The 18,042-nt window shown below is 34.5% G+C and overlaps 1 protein-coding gene and 1 non-coding gene across 6 annotated transcripts in view; one reads left to right on the top strand and one right to left on the bottom strand.

Moving 5' to 3' along the window:
- Positions 1-17,534, top strand: part of METTL4 (methyltransferase 4, N6-adenosine) — a 31,840-nt gene extending 14,306 nt beyond the window's left edge. For 3 of the 5 annotated variants that reach the window (XM_054461055.2, XM_054461053.2, XM_063653461.1), the window contains 6 exons: positions 499-868; positions 2,774-2,843; positions 7,737-7,911; positions 10,507-10,613; positions 10,985-11,076; positions 15,919-17,534. In XM_054461055.2, the coding sequence (XP_054317030.2) occupies positions 499-868; positions 2,774-2,843; positions 7,737-7,911; positions 10,507-10,613; positions 10,985-11,076; positions 15,919-16,064 (960 nt within the window). In that variant the 3' untranslated portion in view covers positions 16,065-17,534. The remainder of the gene's footprint in view (positions 1-498; positions 869-2,773; positions 2,844-7,736; positions 7,912-10,506; positions 10,614-10,984; positions 11,077-15,918) is intronic. The other 2 variants (XM_054461057.2, XM_054461056.2) reach the window with 1 other exon arrangement.
- On the bottom strand, positions 38-172 carry LOC129019222 (small nucleolar RNA U109). The gene has a single exon (XR_008495563.1). It is a non-coding gene; the product is annotated as a small nucleolar RNA U109 (small nucleolar RNA).
- Positions 17,535-18,042: the final 508 nt, after the last annotated feature.

Below are 18,042 nucleotides of genomic sequence, written 5' to 3' on the forward strand. Positions count from 1 at the left end.
TTAATTCTCCCTATAGACGATGATGATTCTTTTTTTCTTATATAGGAGTAATATGCCACCACTCAACCTCTACTGAAAGGTTGGCAGCCCTGAGACCTACTTTTGTAGTTTAGCGTGTTACAGATGTATTTCTCCTCCCAAAGGAATGAAGAGCAGATACTTCCTCATGCAATCCCTATAGATTAGAAATCCCATTTTCTTCTAGAAACATTCAGATTATCAAATTTACCTTATACATGTTTAAAGATATATTTTCTTACATATATTGTTTGGTTATTTAGTTGTCAGTGAATTTGTGAGGTTGTTTCACTCTACAGTTGGGAAATAGCAGTTCAAAGGTGTGCTTGCACATTCTTATCTTTTCATTGTAGCACAGAATTATTTTACTGTAAGCGTTAAGTATATTGATTTGAGTTTATAAACTCAGATATTCAAAGCACAGTCAATGTTCTTTTTTAATGTCAGTGTTCTTTTAATGTACTTAAAATTCTCTTACAGATCAGGGAGCTGATTTTGGATGGATCTTTACAATTAATCCAGGAAGGTCTCAAAAGTGGTTTTCTTTATCCACTTTTTGAAAAACAGGACAAGGGTAGTAAGCCCATTACTTTACCACTTGACACCTGCAATTTGTCAGAATTATGTGAAATGGCAAAGCATTTGCCTTCTCTGAATGAAATGGAACATCAGACATTACAGTTGGTGGAAGAGGATACATCTGTTACAGAACAGGATTTATTTTTGCGAGTTGTTGAAAACAACTCTAGCTTTACAAAAGTGATTACTTTGATGGGACAGAAATACCTGCTACCACCGAAAAGCAGTTTTCTTTTATCTGACATTTCTTGTATGCAACCACTTCTAAACTGTAAGTAATTATTGTGTTTGTTATTAGAAAAAGATAATTTTTCTGTGGGCTGAAAAGTTAAGAGCTAGTCTGAAATTTGAAGATGGGTCAGCATTTATGAGGATAGGGTAAACACTTTTCCTCGGGTTATTTGTCTCTTAGGTTTAATTTTAAGGTGCTGGCTTTTGCTTTTTTTAAAAAAATAAATATTATGAATAGAGTCAAAAGCTAATTTCTAAGAGAACAAAATATAGTTACTTCTCTGTACTTAGGAATTCAGTATGCAGTTGTGTTTAACCAAATCAGTTTTTTTTTAACTTTTCTTCATAGCAAAGTAGAAACACTTCAGTTATGAATATCAATTCCCAAATCATTCCTAGCCTTGTATAAAGGATACCTTTTAAGCTAGTGTTCAAGCTCATTGTCTAAAATTTCTTGAAACATTTTCCTGTACAAAGTTAAAAAATTTAAATATTGAAGTCCGCAGTCACACAGACCTGTATTTGACTTTAGATTCTGAAGCTTATTTAACTGTGAGTCTTTGGGGTATTCATTTCACAAAACTGAGCCCCAGTCTCCAGTCTATAAAATGGACATGATAATACCTGCTGCTTAGGGTCATTTTGAGGTATATTGATCAGATTGAATTTAATGTGCAGTTTATTGTTATTTGGACATTTTATAGCAAAATTTTATGTTATTGAGCAACTACAACACAACTTACTAATGAAAAGCTTCTTTTAATTGCTATCAAGCCATCTTACACTTGAGTGGTTATCCATGTAGCAATGCCATAAATTCTTCAGAGTAAATGACAGGATAACAAATTAATGAGAAAACCATGCTATGCATGAACATTTTTTCTCTTCTTTTTGATCTTTGTTACTCTAATAGCTTAAAAAGTGTCACTTTTTTATTTTAATTTGCATTCTTTTGATTACTTATGAGATTGTCCACATTGACAAAAATATACCTATGTTTATAAAAGGAGGAGAAAGGACAGCTCTTCCTTACCGTAAAATTCCAGTTAATAAATGAATGGAATGATGGATCTAGAGAATTTCCATTTGACAAACACCATAATAATTGGATGTCAAAATAGTGGATGAAAAGATGAGACAGAATATTTTCATGGTCTTAAAGTATCTCCTCCCAAGATACTCGTTAATTACAAGGGAAAAACTGGTGAAACTCAGCAGACGACACCTTAACCAAAGACTTTTTAACATCCTTTATCTCCTGATATGTTGCACTGGTAGGGCATGGCAGGCATTACTTTGGTGGTCCTCTTGCAAAAAATAAGTAATCTAAATTTACTCATGAGAAAATACTAGACCCAGATTGAGGGACATCCTATAAAATAATTGGTAGCCTTTAAAAGTTTCAAAATCATGAAAGACGAAGAAAGACCAAGGAACTTTTCCAGGTTGGAGGAGAGTTAGGAGGGATGGCAGCTAAATGCAATGTTTGATCCTGGCTTTGATCCTGGGTCAGAAAAAGTACATTAGTAAATAATTGGGGAAGTTTTATTATGGCCAATAAGTCAGTTGTAAAGGCTGAAATTATTTTAAAATAAAAAGTAAAAAAAATGACCTAGATTTCTTAGAACTATATTAATATGGCTGCCAAGACGCATAGGGAATTCACAGATCATTAGTGTTCAGCTTACTGAGCTATAGTCATCTGCAGATAGTCTCTGCAAAAATTGCAATAGGTAACATTATGATACAATTCTAGAGGTAAGGGAAACATCTAATATTTAATGATAAATTACTCTGTTTGAATAAATGCTATATACAGATCCTTTTGGTGCATTCCATTATATTCATGTCCATAGTGAAATCACTTGAGTTTTGAAGAACATGTTTAGTTTTTAAAGTGATCACATAGAGAAGGTATTTTCTGAAATTGTATCTTTGTTTTCAGATAGGAAAACATTTGATGTAATTGTGATAGATCCACCATGGCAGAACAAATCAGTTAAAAGAAGTAATAGGTAAGTGGAAATGAAAGCATTTGCTTTCTAAAAAAACTGTAGTCCTTTGTACATTATAGTTTAATATACTATTGGCATTACTTTATGATATAGTTTATCTGAAACTACTGAAATGCTTTCAATAGTTTTAACAGTTTAATTTCCTTAACTAGTTAATTCTCTTGAACTGTAACTATAAGTGTAAGAATGTCAAAAGTAGTGCATTTATTAATGCCAGAAGCAGTTCAGGGCTGTTTCTGTTAACACCAAAGGACAATGTATTTGTCTTCTTTGATATCAAATTCTAAAGTTTAGAAATATGTGCCAAAATATTTCTAGTTTTCCTTAATAAAGTGTTATGAATGAATTTGTCTAATTCATTCTTAAATTTGTTTTTAATTTTTTAGTTTATGTTACTTCTTAGGGCGATAAGTTATTTACTAAGATGATATTTCCTTTCTATAGCATTAAACATTTTTTTCCTTTCAATTCTTTATTTTATTTTATTTTATTTTATTTTGAGATGGAGTCTCACTCCGTTGCCAGGCTGGAGTGCAGTGGTGCGATCTTGGCTCACTGGAACCTCTGCCTCCCGGATTCAAGCGATTCTTCTTCCTCAGCCTCCTGAGTAGCTGGGAGTACAGGCGCACGCCACCATGCCCGGCTAATTTTTGTATTTTTAGTAGAGACGGGGTTTCACCATATTGGCCAGGCTGGTCTCTAGAGACGGGGTTTCACCATATTGGCCAGGCTGGTCTCGAACTCCTGACCTCATGATCTGTCTGCCTCGGCCTCCCAAAGTGCTGGGATTACAGACGTGAGCCACCATGCCTGGCCTTTTCCTTTCAATTCTAATGAATGTCTTCAGTTACGTTTTCTCTCACTTTTCAGTTTTCTAGACTAAAAAATTCCAATTTCCTTGACTTAAACTTCATATGAAATTTCTTCTTCTCCGCAGTGATCCTCACCTTTCTTATGCTTCTTGTTTATGAGCTGTGCCAGTAGGATTTGTTTCTTTTTTTTCCTTTTTCTTCTTCTTCTTCTTATTTTTTTTTTAATTTTGAGATAGGGTCTCACTCTGTTGCCCAGGCTGGAATGCAGTGGTGCAATCACAGCTCACTGCAGCCTCAAACTTCTGGTTCAGATGTGCCTGCTGCCTAAGCCTCCTGAGTAGCTGGGACTACAGGTGTATGCCACTACACTCGGCTATTTAAACATATTTTTTGTAGAGACAGTCTCTTGCTATGTTGCCCAGGTTGAACCCCTAGTCTCAAGCGATCCTCCTGCCTCAGCCTCCATAGTCCTGAGATTACAGGTGTGAGCCATCATGCCTGGCCAGATTTGTTTCTTTTAAAGTTTTAAGAATCACACAAAGAATTCATGTATCTGTTTTCTGTATGTGTAGATATCTATATCTTTATATAATTTTTTTGTGAGTTACTTGAGAATGAATTAATTAAGAGAAAGGGTAAGTTAGCTAGCCTTGAATATTTCAGTAAGTATTTCCTAAAAACAAAGATAATTGTTTTACATAATGTAATTATCAAAATAGGTAATCAACATTGATATAATATTCTTATTGATTTGGCACTATTATGTACAGACATTATTCAGGCCACACTGACTGTCCCAGGAATGTCCTTTGTAGCAAATAAAAGTCTGGATTATACATGTTCAGTTGTCATACTTCTTTAGTATCTTTTAACTCTCTTTCTTTGACTGATTTTAATTTGTATCCTTACCCCTGAGAAATTGTAACTATGAATATAAAAGCTTTCAGTAAGTTTTGTTAGTTTAGCAAATTTTTGATCCTATGGGTGGCTTTGGAAACTACCTTAACTTGCAGTTGGTTTTAGAAGTGAGGTGTCTTGAGGACTGTGCCTTCAAACTTTGCAGTTTGGCTAACTCTGGGTAATGTATTTTTATTAATAGTTCTCTTGGATGTGTACCTAGAAGTGGAATTACTACACAATGTAATTCTATCTTTAAATTTTTGAGGAGCTATCAAACTATTTTCTACAGTGCCTGCACCATTTTATATTCCCACCGGCAATGAGGGGTCTAGATTTTCCACATTCTCGCCATTTTCTTTCTGTTTTTTGCATACTTTCCATTGCATCACATAAATATGCATATTTTAGATTTTGCTCAGTGATTTCCATGAAATTAGAGCTAGAAGAGGCGATATGAATATTTCCTCTTTCTCCACACAAATCAACGCAATTAAATTAAGGCAATCAAGGAATCTGCAGTTATTGAAACCATGTACTTTCAAATTTTTGACCTGACATTCTTCATACTGTAGCAAAATTAGTTCTTTCATCACTTTGATTATGAGAAATACTAGTCTGCTGGAAGAGCACTTGTTTAGATGGCAGGAAACTTGGGTGCTTGAGATCTGAATTCTTTTGCTTATTTATTTATTTATTTTTATTCTATTTTATTTTTTTTGAGACAGAGTTTTGCTGTTGTCGCCCAGGCTGGAGTGCAATGGTATGATCTCGGCTTGTTGCAACCTTCACCTCCTGGGTTCAGGTGATTCTCCTGCCTTAGCCTCCTGAGTAGCTGGGATTACAGGCGTCTGCCACCACACCCGGCTAATTTTTGTATTTTTTTTTTTTTAGTAGAGATGGGGTTTCACTATGTTGGCCAGGCTAGTCTCAAACTTCTGTCCTCAGGTGATACACTTGCCTCGGCCTCCCAAAGTGTTGGGATTACAGACATAAGCCACCACACCCAGCCCTATTTGTTTTAAGAAATGCTTATTGATTGTTCCGACATACAGTTGTCACATGCTAGAGCTGGATGCCAATGTTTGTTGCATTTGGCCATTAGGAAGTCATTTACTTTTTTCAGAGTAGGCATAGTGGTAAAAGTCTCATTGGAGTCAACTAAGGAATAAAATAAAGGAGATAAAGTAGGATTTGCATACAAGTCCTTAGCTTAGTTGTAGATGGAAGGTGATGGAATTGAGGGAATTTCTCTTCTGTATTCTCTGTCCTCTTCTTTCTCCTCTCCTCCCCTCCACACCTTTTCCTCTCCTTTTCTTACTCTCTCTTCTCCCTCTCTCCTTTCTCCTTTTCTCGTCTTCTTTTCAAATGAGATAGGATAATAATATTTGTAGGTTGATGGTAAAGAACTACTAGAGAAGTTGAAAATAGAGAAGGAGGGGATAATTGGTATTACAAGATACTAGTATATGGGAATGAGAGAATACAACCGGAGGGATAAGCTTTAATAAGTGAAATCATGCCGTTTCCTTTAAGAGGAAATGTATGGAAATAGATAAGTAAAGGTATATAAAGGAGAGGGGTTAGGGTTGGGTAGTTGAGGGAGGTTGGTGGCCTTTAGTTTTACTGATGTATGAGTTAACTTTACCTGCTAAGAGAGAGTTTGGTCAAGGGATCTGAAAAGTGGTGAGGGTTTGTGGTACTTGACCAAGGATGAGTAAAAGAATTGATGAGTAGTTTGAGATCCTGATAATGGATTTCATAAACTTTTAATACCCAGTTCTTCTGCATTTTCTTCATCTGATTTTCCCTATACAAACAAGTTGAATAAAATTGTGATATTGATTTAAGATTGGAGGTTTGCAGGAACTGTGAGGGTGAAGGGTAAAGGGAGGATGGGAACTGAGAGTGCTAGTGAGAAGGCAATGAAACGATTGGTGGTCCACAGGGAAGAAGAGTAAGTGTAATCAGGAATAAACTGCTAGATAAGGTTAAAGAGTAGGTGAGGCATAGGATGTTATTGCCAGAGATTGATGTTTGTGGTTTCAGAGAAGGAGCAAGTGTGAGTGATGACAGGGTCCAGGTTATGGCATTGGAGTGGATTATGGAAGTGGGATGAAGGCAGTTGTATTTGTTTAGGTGAAAAATAGTTGAAGTATGTACATTATATGGATTGTGCTTTGAAATTGTTCAGAATAATGGCCAGTTTTGTGTTGGTGAGGTAGTGGGATCTCAGAGCTTAAGCCCTTATTGAATATGTTGAGGATGAAATGGATTCAATGAGGAACAGTAGAGGTTAACATAGCTGGATAGCATACCTCTCAAAGAGAACAGCGTTTTTTGCAAAAGTGGATGAGTTATAGCCTAGAAGCAGCAATGGGGGAGCCAGGAGAATAATGACTTCTCCCCTTCCACTGAATGTTGGAGAAAGGGCCATATTCGTTTGATTGACTATTGTAGAGCAAGTAGTATTTTTACAGGACAAACTAGCCATTATACTCTATGGCCAGGAGGTACAAGATTATAGATTTTGTTTTACAAAATGAAAATATGAGGGCTTTAGAGAACCCAGTGGAATTGACTGGGAAGGCAAAAAGCAAGATGATAGATTGGGGGTTGCAAATGCAGTGCAGTGGAGATGAGGATGGGTGAGATGATAGATGACACAGGGAGTCAGCATTTAGTGCAGGGTTTGAGGATTCTAGGGCTAGGAGAAGCTTCATTGGAATAGATTGGCTTTAGCATTACCAATTTTGCAACACTGATTTGGTGCCAGGTAAGGCTTGTAGGGTTTGACTTAGGTTATTGAGAGACTCGTTTCAAGACTCACTGTGACGGGGCTTCTGTGTAACGTAGAGTATGGGATCTAAACAACAATATTTGCTTAATTTTGAATTGGAGAAAAAATATTGTAAATAGTAAAATTACTGAAATGTAATGCATTTAGAAGTGACTAAAAAAAAATACAGCCTGATGATTTTAAACTAGTTAAAAAAAAGGTGATTTTTGACTTATGTGTGATAATGTGTCCACTGGGTGTCACTGTGGCTTTATATTTTGCTACACAGATAAATAGCAGTAAGAGCTTTGCATTTGTGGAGTCAGTGTTGTGCATGTCTTCTCCCTGCTTGTTTTTCTTTTTTTGCAGTGAATTTTGCTCATCCTTTTTTCCATTTGTTTTTAGGTACAGTTATTTGTCACCCCTGCAAATAAAGCAAATACCTATCCCTAAACTGGCTGCTCCAAACTGTCTTCTTGTTACTTGGGTGACCAATAGACAGAAGCACCTACGTTTTATAAAGGAAGAACTTTATCCCTCTTGGTCTGTGGAGGTAGTTGCTGAGTGGCACTGGGTAAAAGTAAGTTCAGAAGTTAGCTTATTTGTTAATACGGCTTGATAGAAGTCACGTAAAGGTAGCATCTACTTTATAATGCTCAACATGTCACTGCTGTACTCCTTCAACATGGGCTAATTCAGACTTTTGCTTTGCTGCTTACCACTTTTATATTTTTTATTCTCAAGGCTATTTTTTTTTGTATGTATTTTTGTAATGGGGCCTCAAACTGCTGGCTTTGGGGAGTCAGTCAGGAAGATATCAGGATGAAATTTTTAAAAGCTCTGATTATGTCTGTAGTTTAAAAAACAACAAACAAAAACTTTGGGGAATTGTGTATCACCAAACATAGAAATAGTCTTACTCTTCATCTTCTTCCCTTTATATACTCACAGTTTCAACCACCCTTTGTGATTTCTTTTTCTTATTTTGTGGGGGATGAGGGCAAGGAATAGCAAAGTAACCCATTGTGGAGGGGATGGGAAGATGCCAGAACCAAGAACCTTTTATGCTCTAAATCTTAACTTAGGTCCTCAGTGCCTTTTGTGCTGCTGTGCATATTTTTGAAAGAAATGATTTGAACTCTAGAATTGGTTGAATGATCTTTAATATCTCTGCATGCTACAAGATTACCAAAAAATACAGAAAAATAAGGCATCAATTTAGAGTTCATCAGGTTTCCTTTTAAAGATACATTGACTATTTAGATGATTTATATAAATGCCTTCTTAAATTTTGAAAAGATAATCCAAGCTATTATTTTAGTGTTTAATGTTTATATTGCAAGCTTACTCATTTTTGACACAGTAGAGTTATACTTTTTATGGCTTTGTGTATACTTTTTCATCTACTGGAATATCTTCTAAAAGCTGTGTACAGTAGTTCTCCTTATCCTTGGGGGGATACATTCCAGGACCCCTAATGGATGCCTGAAACCATGGATGGTACTGAACCCCATATATAATTTTTTTTCTATACATACATACCTATGAGAAAGCTTAATTTATAAATAGAGAGATAAACAATAACTAATAATAAAATAGAATATTATAGCAATATACTGTAAATGTTATGTGAATGTGGTCTCTGTCTCTCTCAAAATATTTTACTGTACTGTACTTACCTATCTCTGGACTGCGGTTGACCATGAGTACCTGAAACCCTGGAAAGTGAAACTGTGGATAAGGGGGGACAAGTGTGTATTGTTTATTTATACCTATATTATGGGACTTGACAAGGACTTACAGTTGTATCTTTGTTTTCATGCTGTACTTTGGTCTTAGTGTTGGTTGATTTGGTATAGGACTGTGATAGGAGTATACTACCCCGTTCCGTCTTGCCTATTATGATAGTTCTTTTATAGTCAGAAATTGGGACCAAAGTCAGGAGGAGGTCACCTTTTGAAATCAAACCCAGTAAAATGTTAATACATAGAAACTAAGATTATTAATCTGTAGTAGTTATCAGTTCTAAGAAATGGTATGATAAGACCAGAATTTAAAACATAAATATCATCTATTATGTTATATGAAGCATTTATTAGGCAATTATACATATTGTTATGATAGGAGGAGTAATGTGCATTGAGTATAAAAACTACCCAATGTGCCAGTATTTATACAGCACTTTTTGTAGGAGATGCTGTCTGATTGGCCCTAGAGGAGATAAAAGACTTTCTGATTACTGAGTTGGTTGTTTAGGTACATTGATATCGGATAAAGGGTTTCACAGATATCAGTATTCTGACAGTGAAAATATATATTCCCATGGTAAATTAATGAATTGATATTTTAAATTATTTTTAGTTTGATTAGCTTAAATGAGTCTTTGAGAGTATGATCATCCCAGGGTGAAATGTGAAATTGAATTTCTAATTTTATAATGCCAAGGGCCAGTCTCTGGACTAGGTATTGTCTATCAACCACCCACTTTCTATCCTTATTAATTTTGGCTTTGACGATGTTTAATGATACTATTTCCTGTAAGTAAAGGGAAATGTGTTATTATGATCTACTTAGTCATATTGCTAATTCATTTATTAGTTCATTAGTAATTCATTTATTAGTTTATTTGCATGAACTAATAAATTACTGATGACATGGTTTCCAGGAATCAATTTTAGTTAAGAGTAGAGATTGTTTTATGTGCAAGATGATAATGAAGTTATATTTGAAATATTTATATGATATTTAAAAAAATCTCTTATAGAAGCAGTGTCTAATATGGTAGCCACTAACACATGTGACACTTCAGCACTTGAAATGTGGCTAGTCCAAACTGAAATGTACTGTTAAGTATAAAATACACTTTGGATTTCAGGCATAGTACAAAAGAAAAAATGTAACATATCTCAATAACTTTTTTGAATTGATTACATATTGAAATGACAGTATTTCAGGTATGTTAGATTGAATTAAATATATAATTAAAATTGATTTCATTGCATTTTTTTTTACTTCTTTTGGTGTTTCTATTAGAAAATTTAAAATGATAAATGTGGCTCACATAGTATTTTTACTGAACATCACTAGCCTGGAGGTTTAATTTCTTTTGTGTGTGTGTGGAAGCTCTATAGTGATGGGAAAAAATAACCCTCTTTTGTTGGCTCCTTCCTATCAGATAACCAATTCAGGAGAGTTTGTGTTCCCATTAGATTCTCCACACAAAAAGCCCTATGAAGGTCTTATACTGGGGAGAGTTCAAGAAAAAATTGCTCTACCATTGAGGTAGGAAAGGTGATTTTTCAAAATTATATACATGTATTAATTTTTACGCTTTTAAAAATGATTAGCTTAGTAATCATTGACTTTTTAAAATTTTTATGTTTTTGAAAATCTGAAAATGGTCCAGTGTAGAAAAGAATGGATGGTATGGCACAGGAAACTATATTTTGTTTTATCTGGTGTGTAATTGTCATTATTATAGAAAATGAAATTATAGGAATGTCTCAATACTTAAATTGTTAATTTCTTTCATTGATTGTGAAATTTGTGTTAAAATCAGATACAGAAAGAGAACAAAAATCAATGCAGCTGCGGCTTATATATAGAAAGTTGTTTTTTAAAATATAGTTTACTTTCTTGTTCTGTTTAATTAGGAATGCAGATGTAAACGTGCTCCCCATTCCAGACCACAAATTAATTGTCAGCGTGCCCTGTACTCTTCACTCACATAAGCCACCGCTTGCTGGTATGTTTTTATAAAATAGAATTGTTATCACTTTTGTCAAATTTGAAAAAAAGAGTACATTTTGGCTTTGACGGCCTACAGATTCGGAAATTAAGTCAGACGTAGGTTGTTAATGAATATTCTAAAACTTTATAGCAGAATTCATAGCAGAATTTCTCTATCTCTATGAAATAGAGAATAGATTAGTTTTATGTTACTCAGCTTTTCCAGTTATACCATTTTTTAGATTCCCCTTGCTATCAGTTGCTTCCCATCACTGGGCTGACACAAAGAATGCTGATGGGCATCTGAGGATGCAGTTCAGCTAGACCCTTTATTTTACTACTGGGGCTCTATCCCTTGCTTGTTCTAAAACCAGGAACTCAGAATAGTAGTCAGAGAGATAGAAGTCCCTTGATATTTGGTTAGTGGCTCTCAGTTTTACTTTTTTTTAAAGGTATTGTTGCTTTTCTGGAACATTGACAGGTAATTGCTGCAGCCTGCAAATTCTCACTAGTCTTAATGCTTTAGTATAATGTTTATCATTCAATGAAACTATGCAGCAGGGAATAGTGGGGAATTTGGCTTTAGAAATGGACTAACATGATTTTGAATCCTGGCTCTGGGAGTTGGGCAAGTCACTCAAATATTTTTCTATACCAAAGTCCTCATTTAAAGAGGGAATAATGATATTTAGTCTTCTAGAGTTCTGAGAATTAGTTATATTTAAAGTTCCGTAGCATGTGGTAGAAGCTCAATGAATGCTAAATTTTTTAAGTCAGAGTTTAAAAACATAGAAATATAAGTCCTTGAGAGATACTGAATTTGATATTCAAAGTTTACTTTTCAAAGAATTTCTTCAGGAATACATATTTTATTAGTTTGGTAATTTCTACCAACAAAAAACTGCTACAAGTTGCCACTCAGGAAAACTACAGGGAGCTTATGTTACCTTGCAGAATATGAGGCAGTTCATGAACTGGGATATGTAGAAAGTGAATACAAATTCCTAGAGAATTTTTATTGCTAGCACTTAGGATTTCTGTTATCTTAAATAGTTTATGGAGAAGGGTCCTTTTTTAATTTTTTTTTTTTTTTTTTTTGAGATGGAGTCTCACTCTGTTACATACAGTGGCCTGATCTTGGGTCACTGCAGCCTCCACCTCCTGGGTTCAAGCGATTCTCCTGCCTTAGCCTCCTGAGTGGCTGGGCCTACAGACGCGTGCCACCATGCCTGGCTAATTTTTGTATTTTTAGTAGAGACGGGGTTTCGCCGTGTTGGCCAGGCTGGTCTCGAACTCGTGACCTCAAGTCATCTGCCCGCCTCGGCCTCCCGAAGTGCTGGGATTACAGGCATGAGCCACCGCACCCAGCCTCTAGAAGGGTGTTTATAGTATTACTTCATTTGAGACATGTACAGATGTCTACCTGATAATCCATTCTTTGACTAAGAAGGATTCTCAGTGAATAATCGACTGCCTTATGCTTTGGATTGTCATAGACCTTTAATGCTTTAATGTATAACTCAAATGAAAAGTGAGATTGCATTGTTCCTCATGAAAAAAAAATTATACTTGGCACTAGTAATACCTGATTATATATGTATATGTATTCCTCTCATTTGAATTTTATCACTTGGTAACAAAGCTAGTGTTTGTCTCAAACCTTATTTTTTTCTTTTAAAAATTCAAAAGCTAAGACCACAAACTTTTCATTCTGAAATGATAGTAAACTATTTATCAATTCCTTTAAAATAAAATAAGTTATATTTAAAGATGAGCCTCAGGAGACAGGTTTTAAAATAGTGAATAAAAATGAGTCTTGCCCTAAAGCATTACAGCTTGTATCTTTGAAATGCAGTTCTTCCTCATTCCCAGTAGAGAGCAGCACAAACACATTTTTAGGATTGAAAACATTTAAAAACAAAAGTTAGATTATGGAGGAAACATCTGAATAACTCCATATATATATATATATATATATATATATAAAATCTTATGTTTTGGTTAAGTAGTGATGGGAAATATTGTAATATTTTATTTTTGAGTTCATGTTACTATATATATTTTTAGTATAGTTCATGTTTCTATATATTTCAGAAAGCATCTCGCAGATTTCTGCAGTATATTTTACCCTGAAATCATAACTCTAGGGGTTTGGGATGATATATGTTCTGTATATAATGCTTACAGCTTTTACATTTAAATATTCTTAAACCGTTTTATGCAAATTCATAAAACGAAATGTTTTCTCTTTTGTATCTAGAAACACCCTGATTTTATTTTTTTTAAGTTTAATTGGTTATTTCTGCTGCAAAATGTAGGAGACCACATTGGTAGCATATGGCATTTCAAAATGATACATTTGCATAAGTTTTGAAATTTTCTCCGATTGAAAGATAAGCTATCAATAGCTATGGTTTACAACCTAACATTATAAAGTGATATTGTTTGAAGATTTAAGGTAGGAAAATCATGAAATAAAGTATTTAAATCAAAATTTTAGCTTTCACGTTTTACCTGAGAGGAATTTCCACTGCTTTTTACTGCTTTACATATGAACAGTTTCCATCTGAAGAGTGAAGTTTAGTTGATGGGATTATATGCACTGATGTTTGGGCCACTTCTCTCTTACTCCTGCCCCATGCTTTCAGAGCAAAAAGGAAATGACTAGCTGTGCACAGATTGCATCCTCTCCATTGGTTAAAGTGTGTTTTACTAACTCCAGATGTTATGTAATTGTTGAAGTTTATGTGTCCTACTCATGTCTAAATTTATACATTCCCATTTATTTTTAAATTAATATTTAAAAACCAGAATAATACATTTTTATTAATTTGCCTTTATTTCTTCTCCCTTATTTTGAAATAAAACAATTGTAGTTAACGTTATAAAAACACAACTTAATATTCTGTTTTTCTTAACTAGAAAGGAAAAGAACCATGCAAAAACTTATTACATTGAGAAAATAGGATGGCAGTAAATGGGTTTAGGTTGTATGTATTTTTCCACTCCATCCAAGTACCTGGCCATTATTTTCTATTAGATTGTAAACTCTCATAAAACATGGATATTCTGCTTCCTTTGTTAAGTTTTATAACACTGATTATAGTGGGCGCTCAGAAGAGGAAACATTTTTGACTGGCTGACTCCAGTTTAAATTTCTAAAATAGGATTGCTAACATCTTCGTACCAAAAATCTGAACAAATGAAACAAAAACAAACAAAACCTTTCTTCAGTGTAACCTTAGACCACATTAAAAGTGAATTGAGGCTGGTAAGGCATTAAATTCATGGGAAGAAAATGATGTAGGGTTATTGTCCTCTAAGACTCTAGGGAAATCTTTCTCTTTCAAGGTAAGTAGCATTTAATTTATGTGCTTAGGAAAGGGTTAGAAGCCTTTGTGCTAGTATCTCCTAGAACCCATCAAAGCCCAAATTTGAGTTCACTTGAATTACAGACAGTGAAACCTTTTAATTTTTCTTTGATTTTTGCTAAACAGGACCAGTACTTTCTGACAGATGAACAAGTATTTTGCTGTGAGAGAAACTGAAGAACATGATGAAACCTAAAATATTTGATATATTCTCTTTTAAACCTTACCTGTCTCTAGTATTCCTAAAGAACCCTTATCATTCCTAAAGGAATTTGATAGATTTCTTCCAAGCGCAATCTTACATAGCAATTATGAACCATATTTTACCTTTTCTAGTGATTTTTCTTATCTGAATTTTATACCAAATTCCTAACCAGCAGCATGATCAAGATTAAATTGATTTAAGTATTTGTCGTCCAATTGAGTGAACATGTGCTTTTCAAAAAGTTTCTGTGTTCTTCTTTTCTTTTAGTGTAGACAACAGCTCTTTAGCCTAACAGCTCTTTCCCCAACAAAATACAATGTTCAGTAGTTATTAACACATTGAATAATACAAGGAATACTTAACTGTGGAAATACCATGATGAAATTTTAGGTAAAGAAGGATCTATAATTTGAAAATGAAGAAATGTTCTTAGTGCTACCAACTTACTGCTAAAGGGGCTAGTTATTTAAATGTTAGTTATTTGTTCTCAGTATTTCTGTCTATATCCAGCTCTTCATTTATTATTATTTTATTAAAGTTTATATTGCAGAGAGACTTTTATCTTATTTTTTTTTAAAATGGGTTGTTTTTGAATTTTTTTTAGAGCTCTTTTTCATGTATGGATTATATTTATTAAAAATAAATTGGCTGGGTGCGGTGGCTCCTGCCTGTAATCCTAGCACTTTGGGAGGCCGAGGCAAGTGGATTGCCTGAGGTTAGGAGTTCGAGACCAGCCTGGGGAACACGGTGAAACCCCATCTCTACTAAAATACAAAAAATTAGCTGGGAGTGGCGACATGCGCCTATAATCCCAGCTACTTGGGAGGCTGAGATAGGAGAATCGCTTGAACTCGTGAGGTGGAGGCTGCAGTGAGCCGAGATTGCACCATTGCACTCCAGCCTGGGTGACAGTGCGAGACTCTTGTCTCAAAAAAAAAAAATTAAATAAATAAATAAAGTTAGTACTCAGGAGATATATCAGCAGTACTGGAAAACTGAAAAGTCACCTAGTAGGTGTTAAAGTCCTCATTTCTCATCTACAAATGAAACCAGTAAACCAGGACTATGGAAGTTCAGATGGTATTGTTCCCGGTCTCAAGGGTACTTATTTTAAATGGCTTTCTAACTATAAATAGTAAAGCCTGTGATGAAATCCTTGAAATTAATTTGCTGTCTTTTAAGAACAAAATGAAACATTTCTTCCTTTCTACTCTTAACTGCTAAAAGGAAGTGGATTCCTTCCTCAATAATAATTTTTGTGTTTTTTCTCTTTTTTAAACAGAGGTTTTAAAAGACTACATCAAGCCAGATGGGGAATATTTGGAGTTGTTTGCTCGAAATTTACAGCCAGGTTGGACTAGTTGGGGCAATGAAGTTCTCAAATTTCAGCATGTGGATTATTTTATTGCTCTGGAGTCTGGAAGCTGACTATGATCTTGATTAAAGTAGTGGTTTCTTCATTGTTTCCTCACCACTTTTCCCTTCATTCGAACTCATTTTTTTATTTTGTTACCAACCCGTATTCTTAGAATATAAACAGGACTTGTTTTTTTCAGTAAGGGACCAGAAGTGACTAGCCTTCATGTAATTTTAAGATGAATTTTACTTGAGTTGCACTAACATTCTATGTTATTCTAGACTATACAAATTAAGTGGTAAGCGGTTATAAAAATGGCAGGACCATGCTATTGAAAAAGTTCAGAAAACATACACCGTGGACCAGAGGTCTTAATCCTGTCTATGGATGTGTTTTGTGTGACCCATACAGTGTTGTAAAAAACATTTAGAACCATTATTCTAAAAAATGGGGATATTTCACATTAAAGTCCAGATTTCTGCTTCTTTTTAAACATCAGAGGCTCTGGCTACACAGAGGCCTCTGTTCTTTCCTGGCATCAGTCTGCAGGACCTAGCGGTGGTGGCTCACTTGGGAAGAGCCTTGTGCTCTCCACTTTGCCACAGTACCACTGCCGCCATGCTGCTTACTTATGTCATCCATTTGGCCCTTGTATGACCTGAATTTGCAACCTCTGGTATACTATTATGTTCTGGAAAAAATATTCAAAGATCTGCCAAGTACTGCATTAGTATACTGAGTTTATACAGCATTTTTGTAGGGTTTTAAGTTGCATTCAAGGTCACTTTCCAAGCACTTTTTGGTTTTGCTTGTTTTTCTAGAAGAAAATGAAAAGCTATTCCTTATAATAAACATGGCAGCAAGTAAACAGTGTGATTGTGAAAAAAATATTATTTATAGATTTTCTACAAATAAATATTTGTCTACCAAGTAAAATATTTTGACTGAAATGATTCTTTGAAATGCATGTTGATTTATTATGTATTAACTTTTTAAAAATTGAGGTATAATTTTCACAAAATTCTCCAATTTTCAGTGTCAAATTCAGTGAATTTTGAAAACGTATATACAGTTGTCTGTCTGCCACAGTGATCATGATACAGAACACTTTCTTTACCCTGAAAACGTCTCATTTTTCCTTTTGCAGTCAATCCCCTGCTCCTATCCTTGGCCCCTGGCAAACACTGGTTTGCTTTCTATCATTAGTTCTGCTGTTTGAGAATTTCATATAAATGGAATCATGCAATGTGTAATCTATTGTGCCTGGCTTCTTTCACTTAGCATTTTGAGAAAAGCATTTATACTATTTACAGGTTGTTGACAAATATTTATCCTCTAAGTAAAATGTTAGACTGAAATGATTCTTTGACAAGCTTGCCAATTTACTGATTTTGTCAAAGAAAAATATGTTATTTTTGAAGTTTGTTCATCCTTTGAGTGTGTGAGTATAGTATCAGAGGCTTAATTTTGTGTTTATGGAGCTGTTCTAACTTGTTATTTAAAAGGAAAAAGGTATTAAACTTGAAGCAAACTTCTCATGATCTCATTTGAATTCTTTCCAGCTTCTTTTAGTATTTATAGATTTTATATACTTTGTGGGAACATTTTATCCTCACCAAGTTTTTGGACTTTCATTTTTGCATCATAAATACTGGTACTGAAAGAAAAGAGAGAGAATCTTAATTCAATGAATCTGTTATTCACGTTGCAAGAGTACTAGTTTTAGCTCTACTCCGAAGTTGTAAAACCTCTGGACCTTGTTTTAACACCAGTTTAATTATTGGGCTCCTTTTTAAACAAAGGAGTCTGCAAATTTTAACAATAACATACCTTGTGAGAACAAAAATGAAGGAATATGAACATCAAACTTTGACTTCATTACTACAGTTGGTTTAGCCAACTGACCTGTTGGACTTACATATTTTACAGCGTTTTCATTCAGACCTTCCTATATTATTTTTATAACTTGTAAGAATTTTGTGGGGTTTTTTTCTATCACATTCTTTTTATAGGCTTAAGGTCTTTTAGGACTCTTGGTAATAATGCTTA

Source organism: Pongo pygmaeus, chromosome 17 (genome assembly GCF_028885625.2).
Source record: "Pongo pygmaeus isolate AG05252 chromosome 17, NHGRI_mPonPyg2-v2.0_pri, whole genome shotgun sequence".
NCBI classification, from domain to species: Eukaryota; Metazoa; Chordata; class Mammalia; order Primates; family Hominidae; genus Pongo; species Pongo pygmaeus.